Source organism: Hypanus sabinus, chromosome 3 (genome assembly GCF_030144855.1).
Source record: "Hypanus sabinus isolate sHypSab1 chromosome 3, sHypSab1.hap1, whole genome shotgun sequence".
NCBI classification, from domain to species: Eukaryota; Metazoa; Chordata; class Chondrichthyes; order Myliobatiformes; family Dasyatidae; genus Hypanus; species Hypanus sabinus.
In genome coordinates, this window is record NC_082708.1 from 43588749 (window position 1) to 43610707 (window position 21959).

The 21959-nt window shown below is 39.8% G+C and overlaps 1 protein-coding gene across 1 annotated transcript in view; it reads left to right on the plus strand.

Annotated features, from left to right (window-relative positions):
• The window catches only part of LOC132391256 (mitochondrial intermediate peptidase-like), a 99794-nt gene extending 93295 nt beyond the window's left edge, over positions 1-6499 (plus strand). Inside the window, exon 19 of the mRNA XM_059964188.1 lies at positions 6238-6499. Within this exon, the coding sequence (XP_059820171.1) occupies positions 6238-6335 (98 nt within the window). The 3' untranslated portion in view covers positions 6336-6499. The remainder of the gene's footprint in view (positions 1-6237) is intronic.
• The last annotated feature ends 15460 nt before the right edge of the window (positions 6500-21959 follow it).

The window sequence follows — 21959 nt, forward strand, 5'->3', positions numbered from 1 at the left end:
GGTCCTGGGAACTTAATTCACTTCGTTGTAGTTTATGAGACTCAATACAACCTCCTTTATCTCAAAATAAATATCTATCTTCATGTCCTTGGTAAATACTGATGCAATGTTCTCATTTAGGACCTCACCCACATTTAAACACATGTTCCCTCCTTAAACATTGAGTTGTCCTACCTGCTGGCTAGTCATCCTCTTGCTCTTGATGTTTGTACAGAATGTCTTTGAATTCTCTTTAATCCTACTTCCCAAGGTCATCATAGCCCCTCCTAGCTCTCCTAATTCTCTTCTTGAGTTCTTTTCCAGCTTCTCATGTGCTGTTTGATTTTAGCTATCTAAACTTTACATTTGCTTCCTCTTAACTAAATTCACCAACTCTTCCAACACCTCTTCCTACTATTTATGCAAGTGTTCTTCAAAAATGTCTTGAATAGTCAACATCATCAAAATGTATGCATTTCAAGCATAGTAGCTTTTTTCTACCAGTAAGAATATCAATCGTCTCCAAATTTCAGTATTTTGTTTGTTTCTAACAGAAAGAATGAAGAAACCTCACCTGCCCTGTAATTTCATGTTTTATTCATGAATCAGAAACATTCTCCACATTCTATTCCTAACTATTTATCATCTTAAATCTCCCAATGGTTTGGTGCTATGTTTCTTTCCTTAAAGGGTTTTAGTTTAGCATCATCTGTATTTGAACGTTCATTGTATATGTTCATAGGAATGAATAAATAATAAGTAACAACACACACAAAATGCTGGTAGAACACAGCAGGCCAGGCAGCATCGATAGGGAGAAGCGCTGTTGACATTTAATAAGTAAATTTGTTTATTATCGTCACATGTACCAAGGTACAGTGGAAAAACTTGTCTTGTATTACATTCATACCAATCAATTCATTGGAACGATAACATAGTTCAGAATTCAGTAATGCCCTCCATCAAAATAATATAAAGGAATGCTAGATAGGAAAGTAAGTGTTTTTGATTAAACAGATATAGAGCACCTTGAAATATATAGTTAGATATTGGGACAACATACAGCTACTTTCCTTCAAACATTTGGTTCTTTGATTAGGCAAAAGCATAATCACCATCATTTGGCAAAACTGCGATCACTTTGATAACTGTGCACCAGAACTTTTTATTTTGTTTAAATTGTGTTTTCTTGTAAAATTTGTGTGTAATCATGTTTATTGTCTGTTCCTGTGAATGCAGCTCACCTAGTGCTATGTGTGCAAGTAAGTTTTTCTTCCTTGCCCCTGTGCATACATATACTTGAGCATTTGACAGTAAACTCAACATTGACACATTAGTTAATTGTGTTAAATGATTAAGAAGAATGTAACAATGCAGTTGATGCTGTGCCTTGAGCTCGGTTGCGTTCTATTTAAATAATTAAAGCTTTAATGTTCCATTATAATCAGAATCAGGTTTATTATCACCAGCATGTGACGTGAAATTTGTTAACCTAGCAGCAGCAGTTTAATGCAATACATAATCTAGCAGAGAGAAAGAAAATAAACAAGTCAATCAATTTTGTATATTGAATAGAGTTTTTAAAACGTGCAAAAAAAAGAAATGCTGTATATTTTTTTAAAAGTGAGGTAGTGTCCAAAGATTCAATGTCCATTTAGTAATCGGATGGCAGAGGGGAAGAAGCTGTTCCTGAATCGCTGAGCATGTGCCTTGCTTAACCAGAGTAAGTTAGTTTCACGTTATTCAATTGCTAATTGTAAGTCCAATATTTGTAGTTATCAAAAAGATAACTCATTGTGCAGTTTTCATCTTTCAACCAGTCTGCATCCTTTTGTATTATAAAACAAACTGATGTGAAGATGTTAGTATGATGCTTGGTTTACAGTACAGATCTCCTTAGTGTGGTTCCAAGGCAAGGGGTCAGTTTTATTCAATCCATTTTGGTCATGTTTGTGTTGCCTCAAGTATAGTACTTTAACCTTTCTTTTATTGTAATCTCAGGGCACAAATACCTGTACACTTTAAAAAAGATATAGAGAAACATGCAGGGAAGTTGAAATGAATTCAACATGGTTTCACTGTTGATCTGTACAAAGTCAATGCTGCACACTTATGATATTGTATTGCATGTATAAAGGCTTTTTGTGATTGTAAGTGCTTCTTTAAACACAACCTAGGAATGTTAACTGGTTGGTAAGAAAAGTGCAGGAAAGTTGAAATGGAGCGGGTTCTTCTCTGTATTCCTGTCGATCTACATGGCAGTCGACAACCTCCTCATGGTCTTTTGGGTGGTGGAATGGTACTGGGGTAGCCTCATTAGTAAATGTAAATCAGGGTCATGACATTCATGGGATTCCAATGACATTTTAACCCGTTCCTCAGCATGGTGCTGCTAAAGCTTTTGAAAACCATTAAGGCTGCTGAAGTTAAAAGTAAATTCCTTAGTGACACCGTGAGGAACAGAAATGCTGCTGCCTTAGATACTTGTTTTTTTTAATTTCAAAAACAGCATTCTACTCAGAACTTGCAAGTATGTAATACATTCATATACATTAATATATTGCCATTCTCTGTGCAAAGCATATCATTTCATTTACATTATGTCAGCATGACATCTTTCTTTTCTATTCCTGAGCAAACAAACTGAGGATTTTTTTTAATGAGTTCCTCAATGAGCAGAAGCGAGTGGCTTTTTGTCTGGTCTTCTCCATAGTGCCTTTGTACCATTGTATACCGCTGGACCAGTCAGCAGCATTCATTTGTGGCAGCTCAAAGTTCAAAGTAAATTTATTATCAAAGTACATGTATGTCGCCATATACAACACTGAGATTCATTTTCCTAGGGCACACTCAATAAATCTATAGAATAATAAGCATAACAGAATCAATGAAAGAGACTGGAAAACCAGCAAGTTTTGGACAGACTAGAAGATGTCTTACTGAGCTTGTAAACTAGCAGAAGTTTGTTTTAGTTTAAGTGCACATCACTGGAAATAACAAAGGGAGTTCTTTGTTATAACAGCACCCCAGAAGAACCGTGAGAAAGACCATTGCTCTCCAGACCTTGACAAACACATATTTGAGAAGTGAAAGGATAGCAGTCTCATCCCTAGCTTCAGGGGTGCCTTGTAGTGGGAGCTGATTACGGATTTCAGGAAGGGAAAGTAGTGGGAACATACAGCCCTCCTCATCGAGGGATTAGCAGTGAAAAGAGTGAACAGTTTCAAGTTGCAATTTGGGTGTTGACATTGGGTGTCAACATCTCTGAAGATATATCCTGGGCCCAGCATTAATGTAATTACAAAGAAGGCATAATAGTGGCTTTATTTTATTAGGAGTTTGAGGAGAATTGGTATATCACCAAAGCCTCTAGCAAATTTCTACAGATTACTATGACGGCCGTTCTAACTGGTTGCATCATTGTCTGGGATGGTGGGGCCACTGCAAAGGAATGGAAAAAGCTGAGAAAATTTTAAACTCAGCCACCAGCTCCTTCAAGGGCACTAGCCTCACCAGCATCGAGGATACCTTCTGAAGGCATTACCTCAAAAAGGCTGCTACCATCAAGGAGAAGGTACAAGAACCGGAAGACACCCGCTCAATGTTTTAGGAACAGCATCTTCCCCTCTACCATCAGTTTTCCGACTGGACAGTGTACGTTACCTTGCTAGTGGTTTGTTTTTTTATTCTTTTTATTTTGCTCTTTTTGAACTACTTATTTATGTGTATATGTGTATGTATGTGTGTATTAATATTGTTGTTTGTATTTTTAATATTACATATTGCACTGTACTGCTGTCACAAAACAACAAATTTCATGACATATGCCAGTGATGTCAAAGCTGATTCCGATTCTGATGGCACTTGGCTGTGCATGGACAAGGAGAGCACTGCTCATAACCAAACAGGCAAAGTCTTGGTGTCCTTTAAATTATGATGCTGTGATATTTTGTCATATGGCCTTGAACAGTTTGCCTATGGAATCTGACAGAATCCATCGTCTTGTTCTATCGGTCCTTGAAGTTAGTTTGTTCAGCACTCTAGCTAATTGACAATTGGCCAAAGGTGGTTTCTTTCCTATCAGCTTCCCTCTGAGGTCAGGTGGTATAGCATGATCTAGCTGAAAGGAACGTTCCTCAATTAAATGGTTGAACCCATCCTTTGCATCAAGGACAAGTAGAATTTCAGTATGTAGTGACACTGTTTCCTTAGTCACAGTCTACACATAACTTAATGTTGCCACACACCCAAGATGAGGACCACATCAAGTGCAACTTGTAACCTTTCTTTGGAGGTTCTTGTTACAATGCAGAAGTTACTAAGACTTCTTCTGGCATAAGAGCATTGTTAAACCTGTTAATATCATCAAGCTGCCCAATCTTTATCTTCCCACGCATTCCCAGCTGTGTAAGAGCAAGGCACAAATTCACAATTGAAAATCCACTTTGAGCACAAAATTTGTGCAAAAATGCTGTCTGTTCCATAGGTTTCCCACCAGGATTAAAACTGCCGTAAATTTTGTTTTGCTATTTTTTATTTACAATTTCAAATTTAGTCATGATATGTAACCCCTCAATATAATAGTGTATTGAAAATTTTCGGCAATTTAGTAAGCTTTTAAATTCTGTAATGGACTTTATTATGCATGTGACATTTTTTTCTGGATTTCAGCAGGTTGTCAACAGTACTGTAACTTTAGCTTATTAGCAAGTGAGAGGATACTTTTGTATTGTTCAATGTGGAAGGGTAGTTAAATCTACAGCAATTTAGCTGAACACTGGAAAATGTATCCACCCTTCGGAGAGAATCACAACTCCTGTGAAGAAGCAAATAGAAATGGTATATTTTGTATATAACTCATATTACTATATATAACTTCATAACTCAGTGCCACATTAGCAAGAAAGATCCTAGACCTACTTATAAGAGAGGTAATTGCTTTAAATCAAATGTGATTGTTATGTACAGTGGGAACCATAAGTGTATATACAGAGCTATCAGAAGTAAGATGTATGGGACCATATGGCAGTACACTGTTGTTCCACACCCTCAGTAATCTGATCAGAGATCTGAGACTCCAGTATGTCAGCTGCAAGCACTCTACATGGTTTGCAGGATCTCGAGAATTAGAAGTTAAAACCACACAACAGTACTACCTCCATGTTGTTATTAAATTGACCATCCCCTAGGAGTCTTGTGTGAGAAACAATTCTATCCCTATAAATATTTTTATTTTTGAGACAAAGTCATAAGCACATTCTTAGTTGTCACATTTACAGCTGCCATTAATCATTGTGATAGAATTGGAAGATTTAAAAACATAAAATATTGAATCCTTTTAAAGCTATTGTCCATATTTGTCTTGTTCATAATGGGTGCAAAATGTAATTAATATTTACTGTTTCATGGAAATTGCTGCAGTGTTTATATACTCTGAGTATATTAATCAGCAGCACTATAAACATTTCAGCAAGTGAAGGTTTCATATTAATGTAAACTCTCTGAAAGCTTTTAAAGTAAACTGTGGTAGATTTATCTATTGATAATATGACCTGCTTCATAATTGGTTGCTATAATGGTTCATATAAAGTGGATTTTGAACAGCACAAAGTGAAACTGTTTTTCCTTAGTGTGTGATAAATCTGCCACGGATATTTCCTGCCTAATTGCTCATTTGCTATGAATTGTATAGAATAAGATAATGGCTATCAGAATGACTGAAGCATATTGACTATTCAGTGGTGTGACCAACTAGATACAAGTTTGGTCAGGTTTTTTTACATTTCCTTCCTAACACTTGTGGAAAAAGTGTTGCTAAAAGAATGAATGAATTTTAAATGAAAAGCATTTCCCCACACTATTACTTTTAAATACCTTGTATTTTTTTCTTTTTTCTTTTTTCAAATGGAAGGAACCATTGTGGGGGAGCAAGTTTTATGGCAGTAGCATTTTATCTTCCAGTGCCTGAAAATAAGTTCTGTTGCCTTCATTTTAGATTTAAATAAAATACACCGGTGGTCATTCTTATTCCTCTTAATCAGATCCCAATAAAATCAAAAGAACCAAGCAAGATCTGCCAAAAAAGGACAAAACCTTAATGCAAACAAACAAGTGTATTCTGGGATCAAATTGCACTTGATAAGTAGAACAGAGTCCAGTTAGAACTGATCTTCAAAGGAAATGATTTATGTTAGAGAATATTTTAATAGACTTAACAATGCTGGAATACATTTGTAATTGCAATCTTTTTATTTACAGATATGCTTCAGAAGAAACCTTCAATGGATGACTTTGTTGATGCCTTGGTGTCAGATCTGGATTTAAACTTTGAAACATTCTTTTGTGATTCTGAATAATTAAAAAGGATATCTACAGGATATTTGAATTACATTTGTTATAGAATTTATACATGCACATGTGTATATAATGTGATTTTTAAAAACTAATTTCAATGTTATTAACATTTTGTATTGAAACCTTATTTAATTTCAGATTTCATTAAAATATGTGCTATTTTGAACACATTTCAAAAGTTATTATGCTTAAATAGCTGTATTCTTAAATAGCTGAATTTATTTTTTTGAAACAGGATAAACTTTCTGGACACAGTGCTGTGCATTATTACTGCTGTTATCTATTGGCAATAATATGTGATGAACAAGTTTACATATGTTATTCATACTTACAAAATGGAAAAAATTATGTACTGGGGTTTCCAGGAAAAAAGTGTTTTACATCACCTAACTGTGGCTGTCTGTGGCCCAGTATATTTGTACGTTGGACACCCATCTGTCACACCAGATCCTCCTCTGTTGATATCCATCAATATCAGGAAAGGGAATGAAGAGTCAGATATGCACTTGGTGAAGATGAGAGTGGAGTAGAAATTGGCAGAAGAGATGATGACACCTGAACGAGCACCAGTATGGTCAGTGATATCTAGGAAAGAAGAGCTTGCAAGATGTGGATTGGTGTGGGGGTGGGGAGAGTGAGCACCAAAACAAGCAGAATTCCATGTACAGGTGTCCCCCGTTTTTCGAATGTTGCTTGCTGTTACGAAAGACCTACATTAGTTACCTGTTTTGGCTAACAGAAGGTGTTTTCACTGTTACAAAAAAAGGCAGCAGGCGCGCCGAGCTGCCAAGCTCCTCCTCCAGCACTGCATTGCTTAAACACGTGCCTGTGAGCATCTGTGCTTTATGTCGATTCATTTTGTGCCTCCGTTAGCAAGATGAGTCCTCGGGTATTGGAAAAGCCTAAAAGAGTGCGTAAGGGTGTTACACAGCGTAAAACTAGACATAATCAAGCGTTTTGATCGTGGTGAACGAAGTAAGGATATAGTTTGGCTAAGGGTTTGTGGAAGTTGACGAAGATGATGTTGAAGAGGTTTTGGCATCCCATGACCAAGAACTGAGAGATGAAGAGCTGATGAAGAGGAGAGGATAACAATTGAAGCCGAACGCAGTAGCAAACGGCCCAAAAGTGAAGTCGTCCAGGAACTGAACAGGAAGCAATTGCGTGAGATTTTCGCTGGAATTGACAACGCTGCAATGATTGCAGAAAAGCATGACTTTATTTTGAAAGGGTACGTAGGCTTAGGGCATACTTGCAGGATGGCTTGAGTGCTTATAGAGAACTATATGATAGAAAAATGCATGAGGCTAAGCAGTCAAGCCGACTGTTGTTCTTCAAGCCTTCCACATCAGCCACAGCAGATGACGAAACTCAACATTCGACATCGAGGCAGGCAGACATAGAAGAAGGTGACCTGCCTGCCCTGATGGAAACCGACGATGATGAGATGACACCCCAGTCTCCCACCATCCCAACCTCCAATGATTCAGCCTAACACACCATCATCAGTGTGCTCACTGTCTTCCGGATTCCGGTAAGTGAAACTACAATGTACATACGAGGAAATTTGCAGATGCTTGAAATTCAAGCAACACACACAAAATGCTGGTGGAACACAGCAGGCCAGGCAGCATCTATAGGAAGAAGCACTGTTGACGTTTCGGGCCGAGACCCTTTTTACAATTCCCTTCTACCACCACTCTCCTCCATTTAGCGGAATTAGTTCTTACTCTCAATAATTTCTCCTTTGGCTCTTCCCACTTCCTCCAAACCAAAGGTGTAGTCATGGGCACCCACATGGGTCCCAGTTATTCCTGCCTTTTTATTGGCTTTGTGGAACAGTCCATGTTCCAAGTCTATACGGGTATCTGTCCCCCTCTTTTCCTTCGCTACGTTGACGACTGCATTGGCACTGCCTCCTGCACGCATGCTGAGCTCGTTGACTTCATTAACTTTGCCTCCAACTTAGACCCTGCCCTCAAATTTACCTGGTCCATTTCCGACACCTCCCTCCCCTTTCTTGATCTTTCTGTCTCCATCTCTGGAGATGGCTTATCTACTATAAGCCTACAGACTCTCATAGCTACCTGGACTGTTCTGCTTCCCACCCTGTCTCTTGCAAAAATGCTATCCCCTTCTCACAATTCCTCCGTCTCCACCTCATCTGCTCTCAGGATGAGGCTTTTCATTCCAGGACGAAGGAGATGTCTTCCTTTTTTAAACAAAGGGGCTTCCCTTTGTCCACCATCAACTCTGCTGTCAAACGTATCTCTCCCATTTCCCGCACATCTGCCCGTCACCCTTTGGGATAGGGTTCCCCTCATCCTCACCTACCACCCCACCATTCTCCGGGTCCAATGTATAATTCTCTGTAACTTCTGCCACCTCCAAAGGGATCCCACTACCAAGCACATCTTTCCCTTTCCCCCTTTCTGCTTTCCGCAGGGATCGCTCCCTACGCGACTCCCTTTTCCATTCGTTCCCTCCATCCCTTCCCACCAATCTCCCTCCTGGCACTTATCCTTGTAAACGGAACAAGTGCTACACCTGCCCTTACACTTCCTCCCTCACCACCATTCAGGGCCCCAGACAGTCCTTCCAGGTGAGGCGACACTTCATCTGCGAGTCGGCTGGTATACTGCGTCTGGTGCTCCCGGTGTGACCTTTTATATATTGGTGAGACCTGACGCAGACTGGGAGACCGTTTCGCTGAACACCTACGCTCTGTCCGCCGGAGGAAGCAGGATCTCCCAGTGGCCACACATTTTAATTCCACGTCCCATTCCCATTCTGGTATGTCTATCCATGGCCTCCTCCATTGTCAAGATGAAGCCACACTCAGGTTGGAGGAACAACACATTATATACCGGCTGGGTAGCCTCCAACCTGATGGCATGAACATTGACTTCTCTAACTTCCGTTAATGCCCCTTCTCCCCTTCTTACCCCATCCCTTATATATTTAGCTTTCCCCCTCCCTCTTTTTCTCTGTCTCTGCCCATCACTCTGCCTATTCTCCATCTCCCTCTGGTGCTCCCCTCCTCCTTTCTTTTTCCCAAGGCCTCCTGTCCCACGATCCTTTCCCTTCTCCAGCTCTGTATCCCTTTTGCCAATCACCTTTCCAGCTCTCAGCTTCACCCCACCCCCTCCAGTCTATCATTTCACATTTCCCCCTCCCCCTCCTACTTTCAAATCTCTTACTATCTTTCCTTTCAGTTAGTCCTGACGAAGGGTCTCGGCCTGAAACGTCGACAGTGCTTCTCCCTATAGATGCTGCCGGACCTGCTGTGTTCCACCAGCATTTTGTGTGTGTTGCTACACTGTACACACATTATTTCTACTTTATATAGGCTGTGTATTTTTATGTGTTACTTGGTAGCTTCATAGCTTAAAGGTTACTGGAAAGAGTGTTTCTGGTGGGAGCGCTTGCACTGTGTGTTTTTGCCGCGAGTGCATTTGCGCTGAGGTGGACAATGCTGTAATAATTGCAGAAAAGTATTCCTACATTATATAGGCTGTGTATTTATCAGATCATTCCTGCTTTTACTATATGTTACTGTTTTAGGTTTTATGTGCTATTTGGCATGATTTGGTAGAATATTTTTTGGGTCTGGGAATGCTCACAAATTTTTCCCATATAAATAAATGGTAATTGCTTCTTCACTTTACGACATTCTGGCTTACGAACCATTTCATAGGAACTCTCTACCTTCGAATAGCAGGGGAAACCTGTATCCCATAAAAGCATGAACATAATTTAGACCCATGCAGATTCTCATCATTATACCTTTGACTTGAGTGAACTTGAGGGAGATGTTGTTCAGTGTATACACAAGTTGTCAGGTGAATGAGCATGGTGGTGGAACATTTATTTTTCAATGATAGAGCAAAGTCCCCTCAGATTATCTGGATGTGTTTGGTGTGTAGATGTATCAATATCAACGGCCAAGCTGGTTGGAAAGGGTAAAAGGTTTTTGAGTCCAAAAAATTTATTATCGAAGTACATTAATATCATCATATTCAACCCTGAGATTTGTTTTCTAGAGGACATACTCAATAAATCTATAGAACATTGACCATAATAGAGTCAATGAAAGATCCCAACTTGGTCATTGAACCAGAGTGCAAAAAGACAACAAACTGTGCAAATGTGTGGGTTGGGGATAATATAAGGAGATGTTTGAGAGCCGATAATCAGCTTCTGGAGGCAAGTTTGAAGACATTGAGCAGATGGCTGCATGTTTAGAGATAGGCAGACTAGAGTGAGAAAGGATTATGTCAAAATCAGGACAGGCAATGCAATAGTTAGCAGTGAATAGATTCAGAGACTAGGAGATAGTGAGAGCTAGACTGAGAATTCTGGGAATGACATTAGGAGTCCACATTTTGTGTGAAGATATCTGGCCAAAGAAGTGGACATAGAGATGCAGGCCCTGGGGGAGCTCAGTGTATCATCAGTCTGGAAGTTTTGTTAAGATAGGGACATAGGAAGCTGGAATGCAAATCTCTTTTTGGGAATCAAAGGGATAGCGAAAACAGCATTAGGTGTGGCTGCAGTTGTTGGATGGGTGAAGAAATTGAAGGTGGGTGAGAGGGGTAAGTGGAGTTCAAAAGTTGTTAAAAGTTTGTATTCTCTGATTTCTGAAAGGAAAGAAACTCTTGTTGAAACGTATGCTTTTTTACATATAACACAGAAGGAGACTTTCAGTGTTACGCTGGCTCCCAGAGAGCAATCCCTTCTCTCCCATTCACCTCTTCAATAGCTTTTGCTATTATTCTACTCTACAGATATGCAAGGAAATGGGAACACACAGGTTTTGAAGATAATATGTAAATACAGCTGTTCTGTAAAGTGTTCAGGAACATACTGTACAAAATAAGGCATTTAGCATGGATTTCATATTGTGGAGTGATCAATAATTTGAGAAGTGCTGGATAATTTTTCTAACAGGTGGATCCAAAATGTGAAGAGTAGAATTTCAGGAAGGGAAGGATTAGAGCCAGATCCATCTACGAAGTAAAGAACTATGACTGTAGGACTGAGTTTTTGACCTACGCTTTCTAAAATAGGGAGAGAAATAGAAATGATTCAGGATGAATGGTAAAACAAGCAGAGAAAAATCAGAGAGAGAAGCAGATATTTCTTAAAGAGAATGTTCTGGGGTCAAAAAGAGCTTTGACCAGAGGCCAATCTGGACTTTGGAAGTTTTGAGAGGTGTGGCCTTCCATTAGGTCTGCTGCCTGAGTACAAAAGGCAGCAGTGGATATCTATAGTGAAAGAGAGCTTTGACCAGAGGCCAGTCAGCGTTTGGGATTGATTAGCAAGAGCAGATTAAAGTAAGGCAGGGGCAAGCGGAGCGGCCATTGTAGGAGTGGACAGAGAGTCAGCAGTAGAAAAGGAAAGCTCCAGTTTATGATTTTTTTTTCTTCCCTTCTCTTCTTTAAATCTGCTCAGCTAGGATAGTAGAGGTGCCAGGCAGGATAGTGGACTGCTTCTCTTGGGAGGTGGGAAGGCAGGGAGACCTCCCTTGTCCCTGATGACTGCAACTACTAGAAGTACATCCAGCAGCTTCTAACAATCCACATTAATGAGTCAGAGCTGGAACTGGATGAAATCCAGATCATTCGGGAGCCTGAGGTCATGATAGATAGGACACATAGAGAGGTAGTAACAGGAGAGGGAGCGGAAATGGGTTTAGGAGCCAATGCAGAGAACCCCTGTGACCATCCCCCTCAACAACTGTCGGGGGGAGGACCTAACAGAGAAAAGTCACAGTGGTAGGGTCTCTGGCACTGATTCAGCCTCTGTGACTCAGAAGGGAAGCGGGGGGGTGGTGAAGAGACATGCTGTAATGATAGAGGATTCATTAGGGGAACGGACAGGAGGTTCTATGCGCAAGAACGAGATTACTGGAAGGTATGTAGCCTCCTAGGTACAGATTCTGGGATATCTGGGTTCGAGTCCTTAGCATTCTTAAGTGAGAAGGTGAAGAGCCAGAAGTCATAGTCCATGTAGGTACCAATGATGTGTTAGGACGAATGATGAGGTTCTGCATAGAGAGTTCAGGGAGTTGGTTGCTAAGTTCAAGGGCAGGACTTCCAGGGTTGTGATCTCAAGATTGCTACCCATGCCACATGCTGGTGAGACCTGAACTAGGAAGATTATATAGTTTAATACGTGGCTAAGGAGTTGGTGTAGGAAGAAGGGCGTAAGACTTTTTGGATCATTGGGCTCTCTTCCTGGAAGGTGGGACCTGATCAGAAAGGACGGTTGCACCTGAACTGAAGGGGGACTCGTATCTTAGCGAGAAGGTTGTTAATGCTTCACGGTAGGGTTTAAACTAGAGTTGCATGGGGATTGGAACCAGAATGCCTGAACAGATAGTGAGAGGTTGTGGAAGCAGATGTGTTAAGACCTTAGACAAAGTTAGGAATCAATAGGTTGAGCATGGTGTGACTAGTGTCCTGAGCTGCGTATATTTCAATGCAGTAAGTAACAGAGGAAAGACAGACAATAGTGCTTAAGATGAGGTAGCTGTATTACAACAGATGCAATGTGTAGTGAGGAGAGGCTGTTGATGGGGCAAAATTGCAGTCAACAGGGTAAGTAACAACATAAAAGGCATACAAAATCGAAAAGTGTGAATACAGAACTAACGGTGTTGTATTTGGATGCGTGCAATATACGGAATAAGTTAGATGAACTTGCAGCATAGCTGCAGATTTGCAGGTATGATGCTGTAGGATCACTGAATCAATGGTCATGGCAAAATCATAGCTGGGAGCTTAATGTCTAAGGATACACATTGTATCGAAAGGACAGGCGGGAAAGCAGAGGGGTCGGCATTGCTCTGTTGGTAAGAAATGAAATGAAATCATTAGAAGTAGGTGACATAGGGTTGGAAGGTGTTGAATCATTGTAGAGTGAGCTAAGGAACAGCAAGGGTAAAAAATAGACCCTGATGGGAGTTGTATACAGACCCCCAGATAGTAGTAAGGATATGGTCTACAAATTACAATGAGAGATATAAAAAATGCATGCCAAAGGAGCAATGTTTCAATTGTCATGGGGCACTTAAATATACAGGTAGATTGTGAAAATCAGGTTGGTTGTAGATTTCAGGTGGGCGAATTTTTAGAGTGGCTACGCGATGACTTTTTACAGCAGCTGGTGGTTGAATCTGCTCGAGGATCAGTTATTCTGGATTGGGTGTTGTGCACTGAACCAGAATTGAATGAAGCTTAAGGTAAAAGAACCCTTAGGGGAAAGTGTTCATAATGTGCTCCAACTCACCCTGAAGTTTGAGAAGGAGAAGCTAAAGTCAGATGCATCTGTATTACAGTGGAGTAAAGGGAATTGGTGTGAGTGAGGAATTGGCCAGAATTGATTGGAAAAGAACACCAGCAGGGATGATGGCAGAGCAGCAATGGCTGGAATTTCTGGAAGCATCCCAAAGAGGAAGAAGTATTCTTAAAGAAAGATGTTAACCATGGCTAACAAGAGAAGTCAAAGCCAACGAGATGGCATATCATAGAGCAAAAATTAGTGGGAAGTTAGAGGATTGAGAAGGTTTTAAGAGCCAACAGAAGGCAAGTAAAAAGTCATTAAGAAGGTAAAGATGGAATATGAAAGTAAACTGGCCAATAAAATTAAAAAGGATATCAAAAGTTTCTTCAGATACATGAGTGTAAAAGAGGTGAAAGTAGATATCAGACCACTGGGAGGAGAAACTATCAGAAGTTTGAGATGTTTCCGATGTTCATGTCATCAGGTTGAAGGCTACCCAGATGGAATACGCAGTATTGCTCCACCAACCAGAGTGTGGCATCACCATGGTTCAACCTCCAGCCTATATACATAAGACAACAACAAAAGAAAAGGCATGTACTCACTAATTTCTCCCTTCTATCTTGCAGTCACAACTTAATGTAGCAAAAGGGGTACTGTAGGTATTTCACCAGGCGGAATCTTTAATTTGCAGTTACAGACTGATAAAAATGTCACAAAGCAGACACATAACATGACCTTCCTGTCTCGAGCCATAGTACATCTAATTATATAGATACATGTCCAGGCACACAGCATTCATATCTTTCACATTTCTACACTCCTGTCAGAATTGTGCCTATTACTTTATTTTGCTTGTTATCATATTAAAGGATATCACTTAGTACATAATTGCATTGAAATTCATTTATTTCGCATTTATATATTTCACAAGATATTCAATTATCCAACTCATCCTGTACCATCTATGAGTTTTCTATCATCAGCAAACTTTAAATGGTTCTACCACCTCCCTAGGTCATGCTATATAAGTAGGAACAACTGCCTGAATCTAAAACTCTGGGGAACATCATTGTTTATTTTCTTCTGGTCTCCCATCCACTGCTATCTGTCACTAAGACAACTTTGCAACAATGCTATTTTGGATTCTTACAAATCATGGGCTTTAATTTTATTAACATTTCCATTATGATATTTTGTCAAAAGTCCTTTGAAAGCACATAGGGACAACTTTACTTTTTTAGCTTCTCTGTTATTTCATTGAGGAATTCAGTTGTTAATTACATACTATTTACCTTTAATAAGTATGAGCCGTCATTCATTTATTATCCTGTATTTATCCGAACGTCAATAATAAATTGACCCAGGTGATTACCTTTCCTCATCCACGTTACATCAAATATTTGGTGGCTGCTGTATTTATCACTACTCATCTAAAAATCATTTTGGAACTAATTGTATATGGGCACAACATGCTGGAGATTGAAATAATTCCATACCATAAGCAGCCCAAAGACTGCTCAGTCAGTATCCATATTGAGGGCCTCACATTCAACTTTGTTGCTTTTCCAATCTTTTATGATATACAAAAATCCTGCCTAAAATGAATGAAATTCTCAGAAGCAGTTCTGGTAAAGATGAACTGTAAAGATTGCATTTCTATGATTTTATATGAAATGAATCAATAATTAGTTAACATGAGGAAATCTGCAGATGCTGGAAATTCAAACACACACAAAATGCTGGTGGAACACAGCAGGCCAGGCAGAATCTATAGGGAGAAGCACTGTCGACGTTTCGGGCCGAGACTCTTCATCAGAACTATCTGAAAGGAAAGATACTATGAGATTTGAAAGTAGTGGGGGGAGGGGGAAATGCAAAATGATAGGAGAAGACTGGAGGGGGTGGGATGAAGCCAAGAGCTGGAAAGGTGATTGGCGAAAGTGATACAGAGCTGGAGAAGGGAAAGGATCATGGGATGGGAGGCCTAGGGAGAAAGAAAAGGGGAGGGGGAGCACCAGAGGGAGATGGAGAACAGGTAGAGTGATGGGTAGAGAGAGAGAGAAAAAAACAAGCAGCTAAATATTGTCAGGGATAGGGTAAGAAGGGGAGGAGGGGCATTAACGGAAGTTAGAGAAGTCAATGTTCATGCCATCAGGTTGGAGGCTGCCCAGCTGTATATAAGGTGTTGTTCCTCCAACCTGAGTGTGTTGTTGTGTTTTGTTTATTAATAGGCTTGGGTGAGGTAAATATCTGGTTACTTCTTTCTTATTTGCTCTTCATTTTTCAACTGTTAGCATATAGTTAGTACAGTGAGAATGGTACTAACAATTCCTTTCCCTCTCCTTTCCCTTTCTAAATTCTTTTCCCCCAAAGCCCTCAATTCCCCTAAAGAGGGGAAAAATGGAAATTCCCATAGAGGTCCTGAAGAAAGAATTTAGAAAGCTAGGTGGCAAGCTGAAAAGAAGGACTTCCAGGTTAGTAATCTCTCGATTGCTGCCTTTGGCAAGTGACAGTGAGAGTAAGAATAGGACAATTTGACAGATGAATGCATGGCTGAGGAATTGGTGCAGGAGGCAGGGCTTCAGATTGGGATCTCCTCTGGGGAAGGTATGACCTTTACAAAGGGATGGGTTACACTTGAACCTGAGGGGCAAACATATCCTTGCAGGTAGGTTGCTGGAGCTGTTAAGGAGAGTTTAAACTAATTTGGCAGGGGTATGGGAACCAGAGCAATAGGGCTGATGATGTGCAGTTGATATACAACTAGATGCAGTGTACAGTCAAACTGTCACGGAGATGGTAGGGCAAAATTGCAGTCAGTGGGATGAGTTGCAGTGTAATATGGGGACAAGATCTAAAAGGGTGTTAAATACAGGATGAAAGGTGTTATATATGAAGTGGTTCATTTTGGTAGGTCAAATCTGAAGACAAAATACAATATTAAAGGTAAGACACTTGGCAGTGTGGAGGATCAGGGAGATCTTGGGGACCGTATCCATAGGACACTCAAGGCTGCTGTGCAGTTTAACAGTGTTGTTAAGAAGATGTATGATGTGTTGGCATTCATCAATTGTGGGATTGAGTTTAAGAGCCATGAGGTAATATTACAGCTAGATAAGACCTTAGTTAGACCCCATTTGGAGTATAGTGTTCAGTTCTTGTCACCTCACTACAGGAAGGATTTGGATACTGTAGAAAGGGTGCAGAGGAGATTTACAAGGATGTTGCCTGGATTGCAGAGCATGCATTATGAGAATAGGTGGAATGAACTTGGTCTTTTCTCCTTGGAGCGTTGGAGGATGAGAGGTGACCTGATACTGAAGAGGTTTATAAGATGATGAGGGGCATTGATTGTGTTGATGGCCAGAGGCTTTTTCCAGGGCTGAAATGGCTGACACAAGGGAGCATTGTTTTAAGTTGCCTGGAAGTAAGCAGAGAAAGGATTGTAAGTTTTTCACACAGAGAGTGGTGGGTGCATGGAATGCACTGCCGGCAATGGTGATGGAGGCAGATACAATAACGTATTTTAAGAGACTCTTAGATAGATACCTGGAGCTTAGAAAGATAGAGGACTATGCGGTAGGGAAATTCTAGGCAGTTTCTAGAGTAGGTTACATGATTGGCACAACATTGTGGGCTGAAGGGCCTGTAATGTGCTGTAAATTTCTATGTTCTACTTTACTGTATGCATGTATAGGATAAGGCAGATGATCTTGTAGCGCAGCTAGAGATTGGTAGGTATGATGTTGTGGGTGTTACTGAGTCATAGCTGAAAGAAGGCTATAGTTGGGAGCTTAACATCCATGTATCGAAAGAGCAGGCAGGTAAACTCTGTTGCTAAAAAATGAACTCAAACCTTAGAAAGAGGTGACGTAAGGTCAGAAGAATTGTTGTGAGTGGAGTTAAGAAACTGCAAGGGTAAAAAGACCCTGATAGGAGTTATATACAGACTTCTGATCAGTAGCCAGGATTTGGGCTACAAATTGCAATGGGAGATAGGAAAGGCAAGTAATAAGGACAATGTTATGGTAGTCATAAGGGATTTCAGTATGCAGGTAGGTTGGGGAAATGTGGTTGCTGCTGGAGCCCAAGAGAGAGAATTTTTACAATGCATATGAGACCATTTTTTAGAGCAGGTTGTGGTTGAGCCCACTGGGGGATAAACTATTTTGGATTGGGTGTTGTCTAATGAACCAGATTTGATAAGGGTAAAGGAACTGGAGTTCTGGGAGAAATTTGGATGACGCAGGATAGCTACTGTATGTTCCAAAGATGAAGTATTCTAAAGGCAGGATGACACAACTGTGGCTGACAAGGAAGTCATAGGCTACATAAAAGCAAAAGGGCAACATAATAGGGCAAAAATTAATGGGAAGTTCAAGGATTGGGGAGTTTTAAAAACCAAATGAAGGCAAATAAATAAGCCATGAGGAGGAAAAAGATGAAGTATGAAGATAAGCTAGCCAATAATATCAAAGAGGATACCAAAAATTTTTTCAGATATATAAAGAGTAGAAGAGTTGTGAGAATAGATATCAGACCATTAGAAAATGATGTTGGAGAGGTGGTAAAGGGGGACAAGAAAATGATGGACAAAATGAGTAAGTATTTTCTTAGAAGTTCAAGAGTGTTGGGGCAGAAGTGAGTGCATTTTCTATTTCTGGGGAGGAAGTGCTTGGGGAGCTGAAAAGTCTGAAGGTAGATGAGTCACCTGGACCAGATGGACTACATCCCAGGTTCTGAAAGAGGTAGCTGAAGAGACTGTGGAGGTATTAGGATTGATCTTTCAAGAATCAATAGATTCTGGCATGGTTCCAGAGGACTGAAAAATTGTAAATACCATTCCACTCTTCAAGAAGGAGAGGGGATGAAGAGAAGAAACTCTAGGCCAGTTAGCCTGACCTCATGGTTGGAAAGATGTTAGAGTTCATTGTTAAGGATGAGACACATGATTAAATTGGCCGTAGTCGGCATGGTTTCCTTTAGGGGAAATCTTACCTGGCAAATCTGTTGGAAATAGTAAGTGGGATAGACAAAGGAGAATCGGTGGATGTTGTGTACTTGGATTTTCAGAAGACCTTTGACAAGGCCGCAGCTTAGCAAATAGGAGCCCATGGTATTACAGGAAAGTAATTAGTGTAGATAAGGAGTATTAGCTAATTGACAGGAGGCAAAGAGTGGGAATAAAGGGAGCCTTGTTTGATTGGCTGGGGTCATGGTGGTGCTCCACAGAGGTTGGTGTTGAGACTGCTTCTTTTTACATTGTATGTCAATGATTTGGATGGTGCAATTGATGGCATTGTGGCCAAGTTTGCTGACAATATGAAGATAGGTAAAGGGGCAGGTAGTGTTGAGGAAGCAATGTTGGAAATTGTGCTGGAATTAGCATATCAGTGTTATGGAGGTGGAAGAGACTTTTGTCAACACAGAAAGCTGGAGGTGTACAAAATCGTTGTGTATGCATGTGAAATCCAAACAGTGTAGTAAATACATTTCATTAAAATGGACAATTACATATGAACTGTCTGAGGAAACTGTTGAGGATAAAGAGCCACTATAGGGGTTCTCAGATGAGTTGACAGCTTTTGCCAATAAGGTTCCAGGTCAGATCACCAGGACTTCAGACAAGCAATTCCCACAAAATGTTCCATGACAGGTTGAAGTAGGAAAGCATTCTCAGGGGAGCCTGAAGAAATGCTTCAGAAACTACCATAAGTCAGCCTTGAAGCATTTCAAAGTTCAAAGTAGATTTATGATCAAAGTATGTATGCAGTATACAACCCTGAGACTCATCTTCTCACAGACAGCCACGAACAAAAAAAAATCAAACGCCCAATGCACAAAAACATAACAAATTGCATAAATGGCAAAAAAGGAGCAAAAAGCAGAGAATATAAAACACAAAAGCACAGAATCATTGAAACAGTGTAGGAATGTTCAATCGGCCCAAAAACACACCATAAAAATGTAAACCTTCCAATGCATGCATCTTAGTTGCAAAATCATCTTTGAAAGAAGAAGAAGTAAAAGGACTAGTTTTGTGAACTGCCCGTTGCTTCTGGTTGTGTTGTTCACTGGCGCCATCTTTTTCCAGACTGACCTAGAGTATGGCAGGATGTCTCTCATAATCATTCCGTCTGATGGATCTCCATCCACTACTGGACAGCAGAACTGAGTTATTGAAGCATAGCAGAGTTGTGGGCAGTGTTAGACTCATGAGAGTACTATGTAGCTGTTAGTCATCCAACTGAGGCAGGCATCTCCTGCTGCAAGAATTGGCCTTGTCAGCCACTTGCATGCTCACAGAAACCAAACCAACCAGTTTCGTCATTGTTACTGTTGAGCTTAGAGAACAAACAACATAAAACGAATTCCACTTTAGTAAGTTACAAACCATATATTATGAGCCTTTCGTTCCGCCTCTCTCATGTATCGGTGCCACACTTCTATCATGTGTACTTGTATTTCATAATGAAAAGGACTGAAAAATGCCGTGTTTTATTCTCTACTATCAAATCAAAAAGAACACCAAAGGCTGGAGCACACATTAAATATCTCAGGTTTCTTTAAATCATTTGTTAATTGCTAATGCAATTTTTCCAGGCACTTAAGATAATTATAGGAACAGCCCTTATAGAAAACATTAAATTTAGTAATAGACTTAGCATCTTACTAAAGAGAGTAAAGTAAGCATTTCTTATTGAAGTGATAAAATATATTAGACTTTTTCTTTCTATAGAGCTAGTTACAAAGAGTGATCCTGCAAAGTCATTTGGAGGGGATATCAAAATTGCTGAAGGTTATAAGGTTAGGAAGGAAAAGAGCATTGTGAGCATCTGCTAAATACTGACGTGAAGGGGATAAGTAATAATGCAATCAGTTATTTTGTGTTTAAATAATTGTAATAAATTTAGACCAATTTGTAGAGTTTGTTTTCACTTTGACACAAAAGGGCCTTTTCTGTTGATCTGTTTCAAGCAAGTCAAATTAAATCCACTGTGATCCAATGTTGTAAAACAATAAAACATGAAAACTTCCAAGTCAGGGAGGCAGGATGCAAATACTTTTTGTAGACACTGTACAATGGCAATGTAATTATATATGGCATGATCTGTTTAGATCAGTGACACAAGTGGAAACTTTTCACCATCATGATTGATACAAGTGACAATAATATACCAATAAAAACAGAAACCACTGGAGATGCTTTGGCTAGGCTACACCTATGGAGAGAAACAGTGAATGTTTCTAGTCAATGACCCTTCAACGGAAGTAAATTTCTTGGTTTCCACTGAAACTTGTGTCTCGGAGAGGATCGTCACCAAACTTATTGCAAGCACAGTAACAGCAATACAGAAAATGATGGCTGAATCACCAGAATACCCAAATTAATTTTCAGAAGTAATCATTATCCCATCATCTATGAATGTTATTTATATGGAACTTCAGAAGGCATTTGATAAAATCCTGTATCAGCTTAAAAAAAATTGTAACCAAGTTAGGAATTTGGAAGAGGAGTGGGAAATAGAAAGTAAGATCAGTTTTAGTGTGATAGCTTGTATTTAGAAACAGTATACAAAATGAGGTTGAAAACAATGTAAATGGATTTGCCACTGACACAAAAAGTAAGACATTGTAAACAGATTAAATTGAGGAATAAAATAGCATAAATGTTAATGGCAAATCTGTGGTAAGTGGTTTTGTCAAAAGATGGGACAAAGCAGATGTATATGGAGGATTAGATCAGCTATGGTCACCTTAAGCATTAAAAGAGGCTCAAAGTGTTAAATGGCCAACTCCTGCTTCTATATTTCTATGGTCTTAACCAAATTAATTTTGCTCTCTTTCTGTAGTATCAGCCTCACCTGCAAATTCAAAAGCTGTCCAGTGGATTTCATGGTGTAGGAACAAGTTCAAATATTAAAGAGTGCCTCACATTTTGTAAAGGCAATATTAAAACTGAATCACAAATATGTTAGACACCCCATCTAATTGTATTTACTTATATAAAAAGAGAGTTCAGTTAGTGCTCAAGATGAAAGATATTGACAGAGTAAGCATCCTTTCACTGCTAATATCCAAACTTAAAGACTTAAGTTCGTATGTGCCTACTTTGAACTCTGTTTGCCATAGTTTTGCCAATGAACTTGATCCATTTGTATTTCTGCAATTTTCTTTGTCAATTTATACTGCTTATAATATCCCTGATTTTGTGACAATGGCAGACTTGAATGCATGGTTCTCTAACCCATCATAAACAAGTGCATGGAAAAGATCCTGGCTGAACACAGATCCTTTGTAGAGAGTGAATCACAGACTGTCTCTACTTGAGTGGA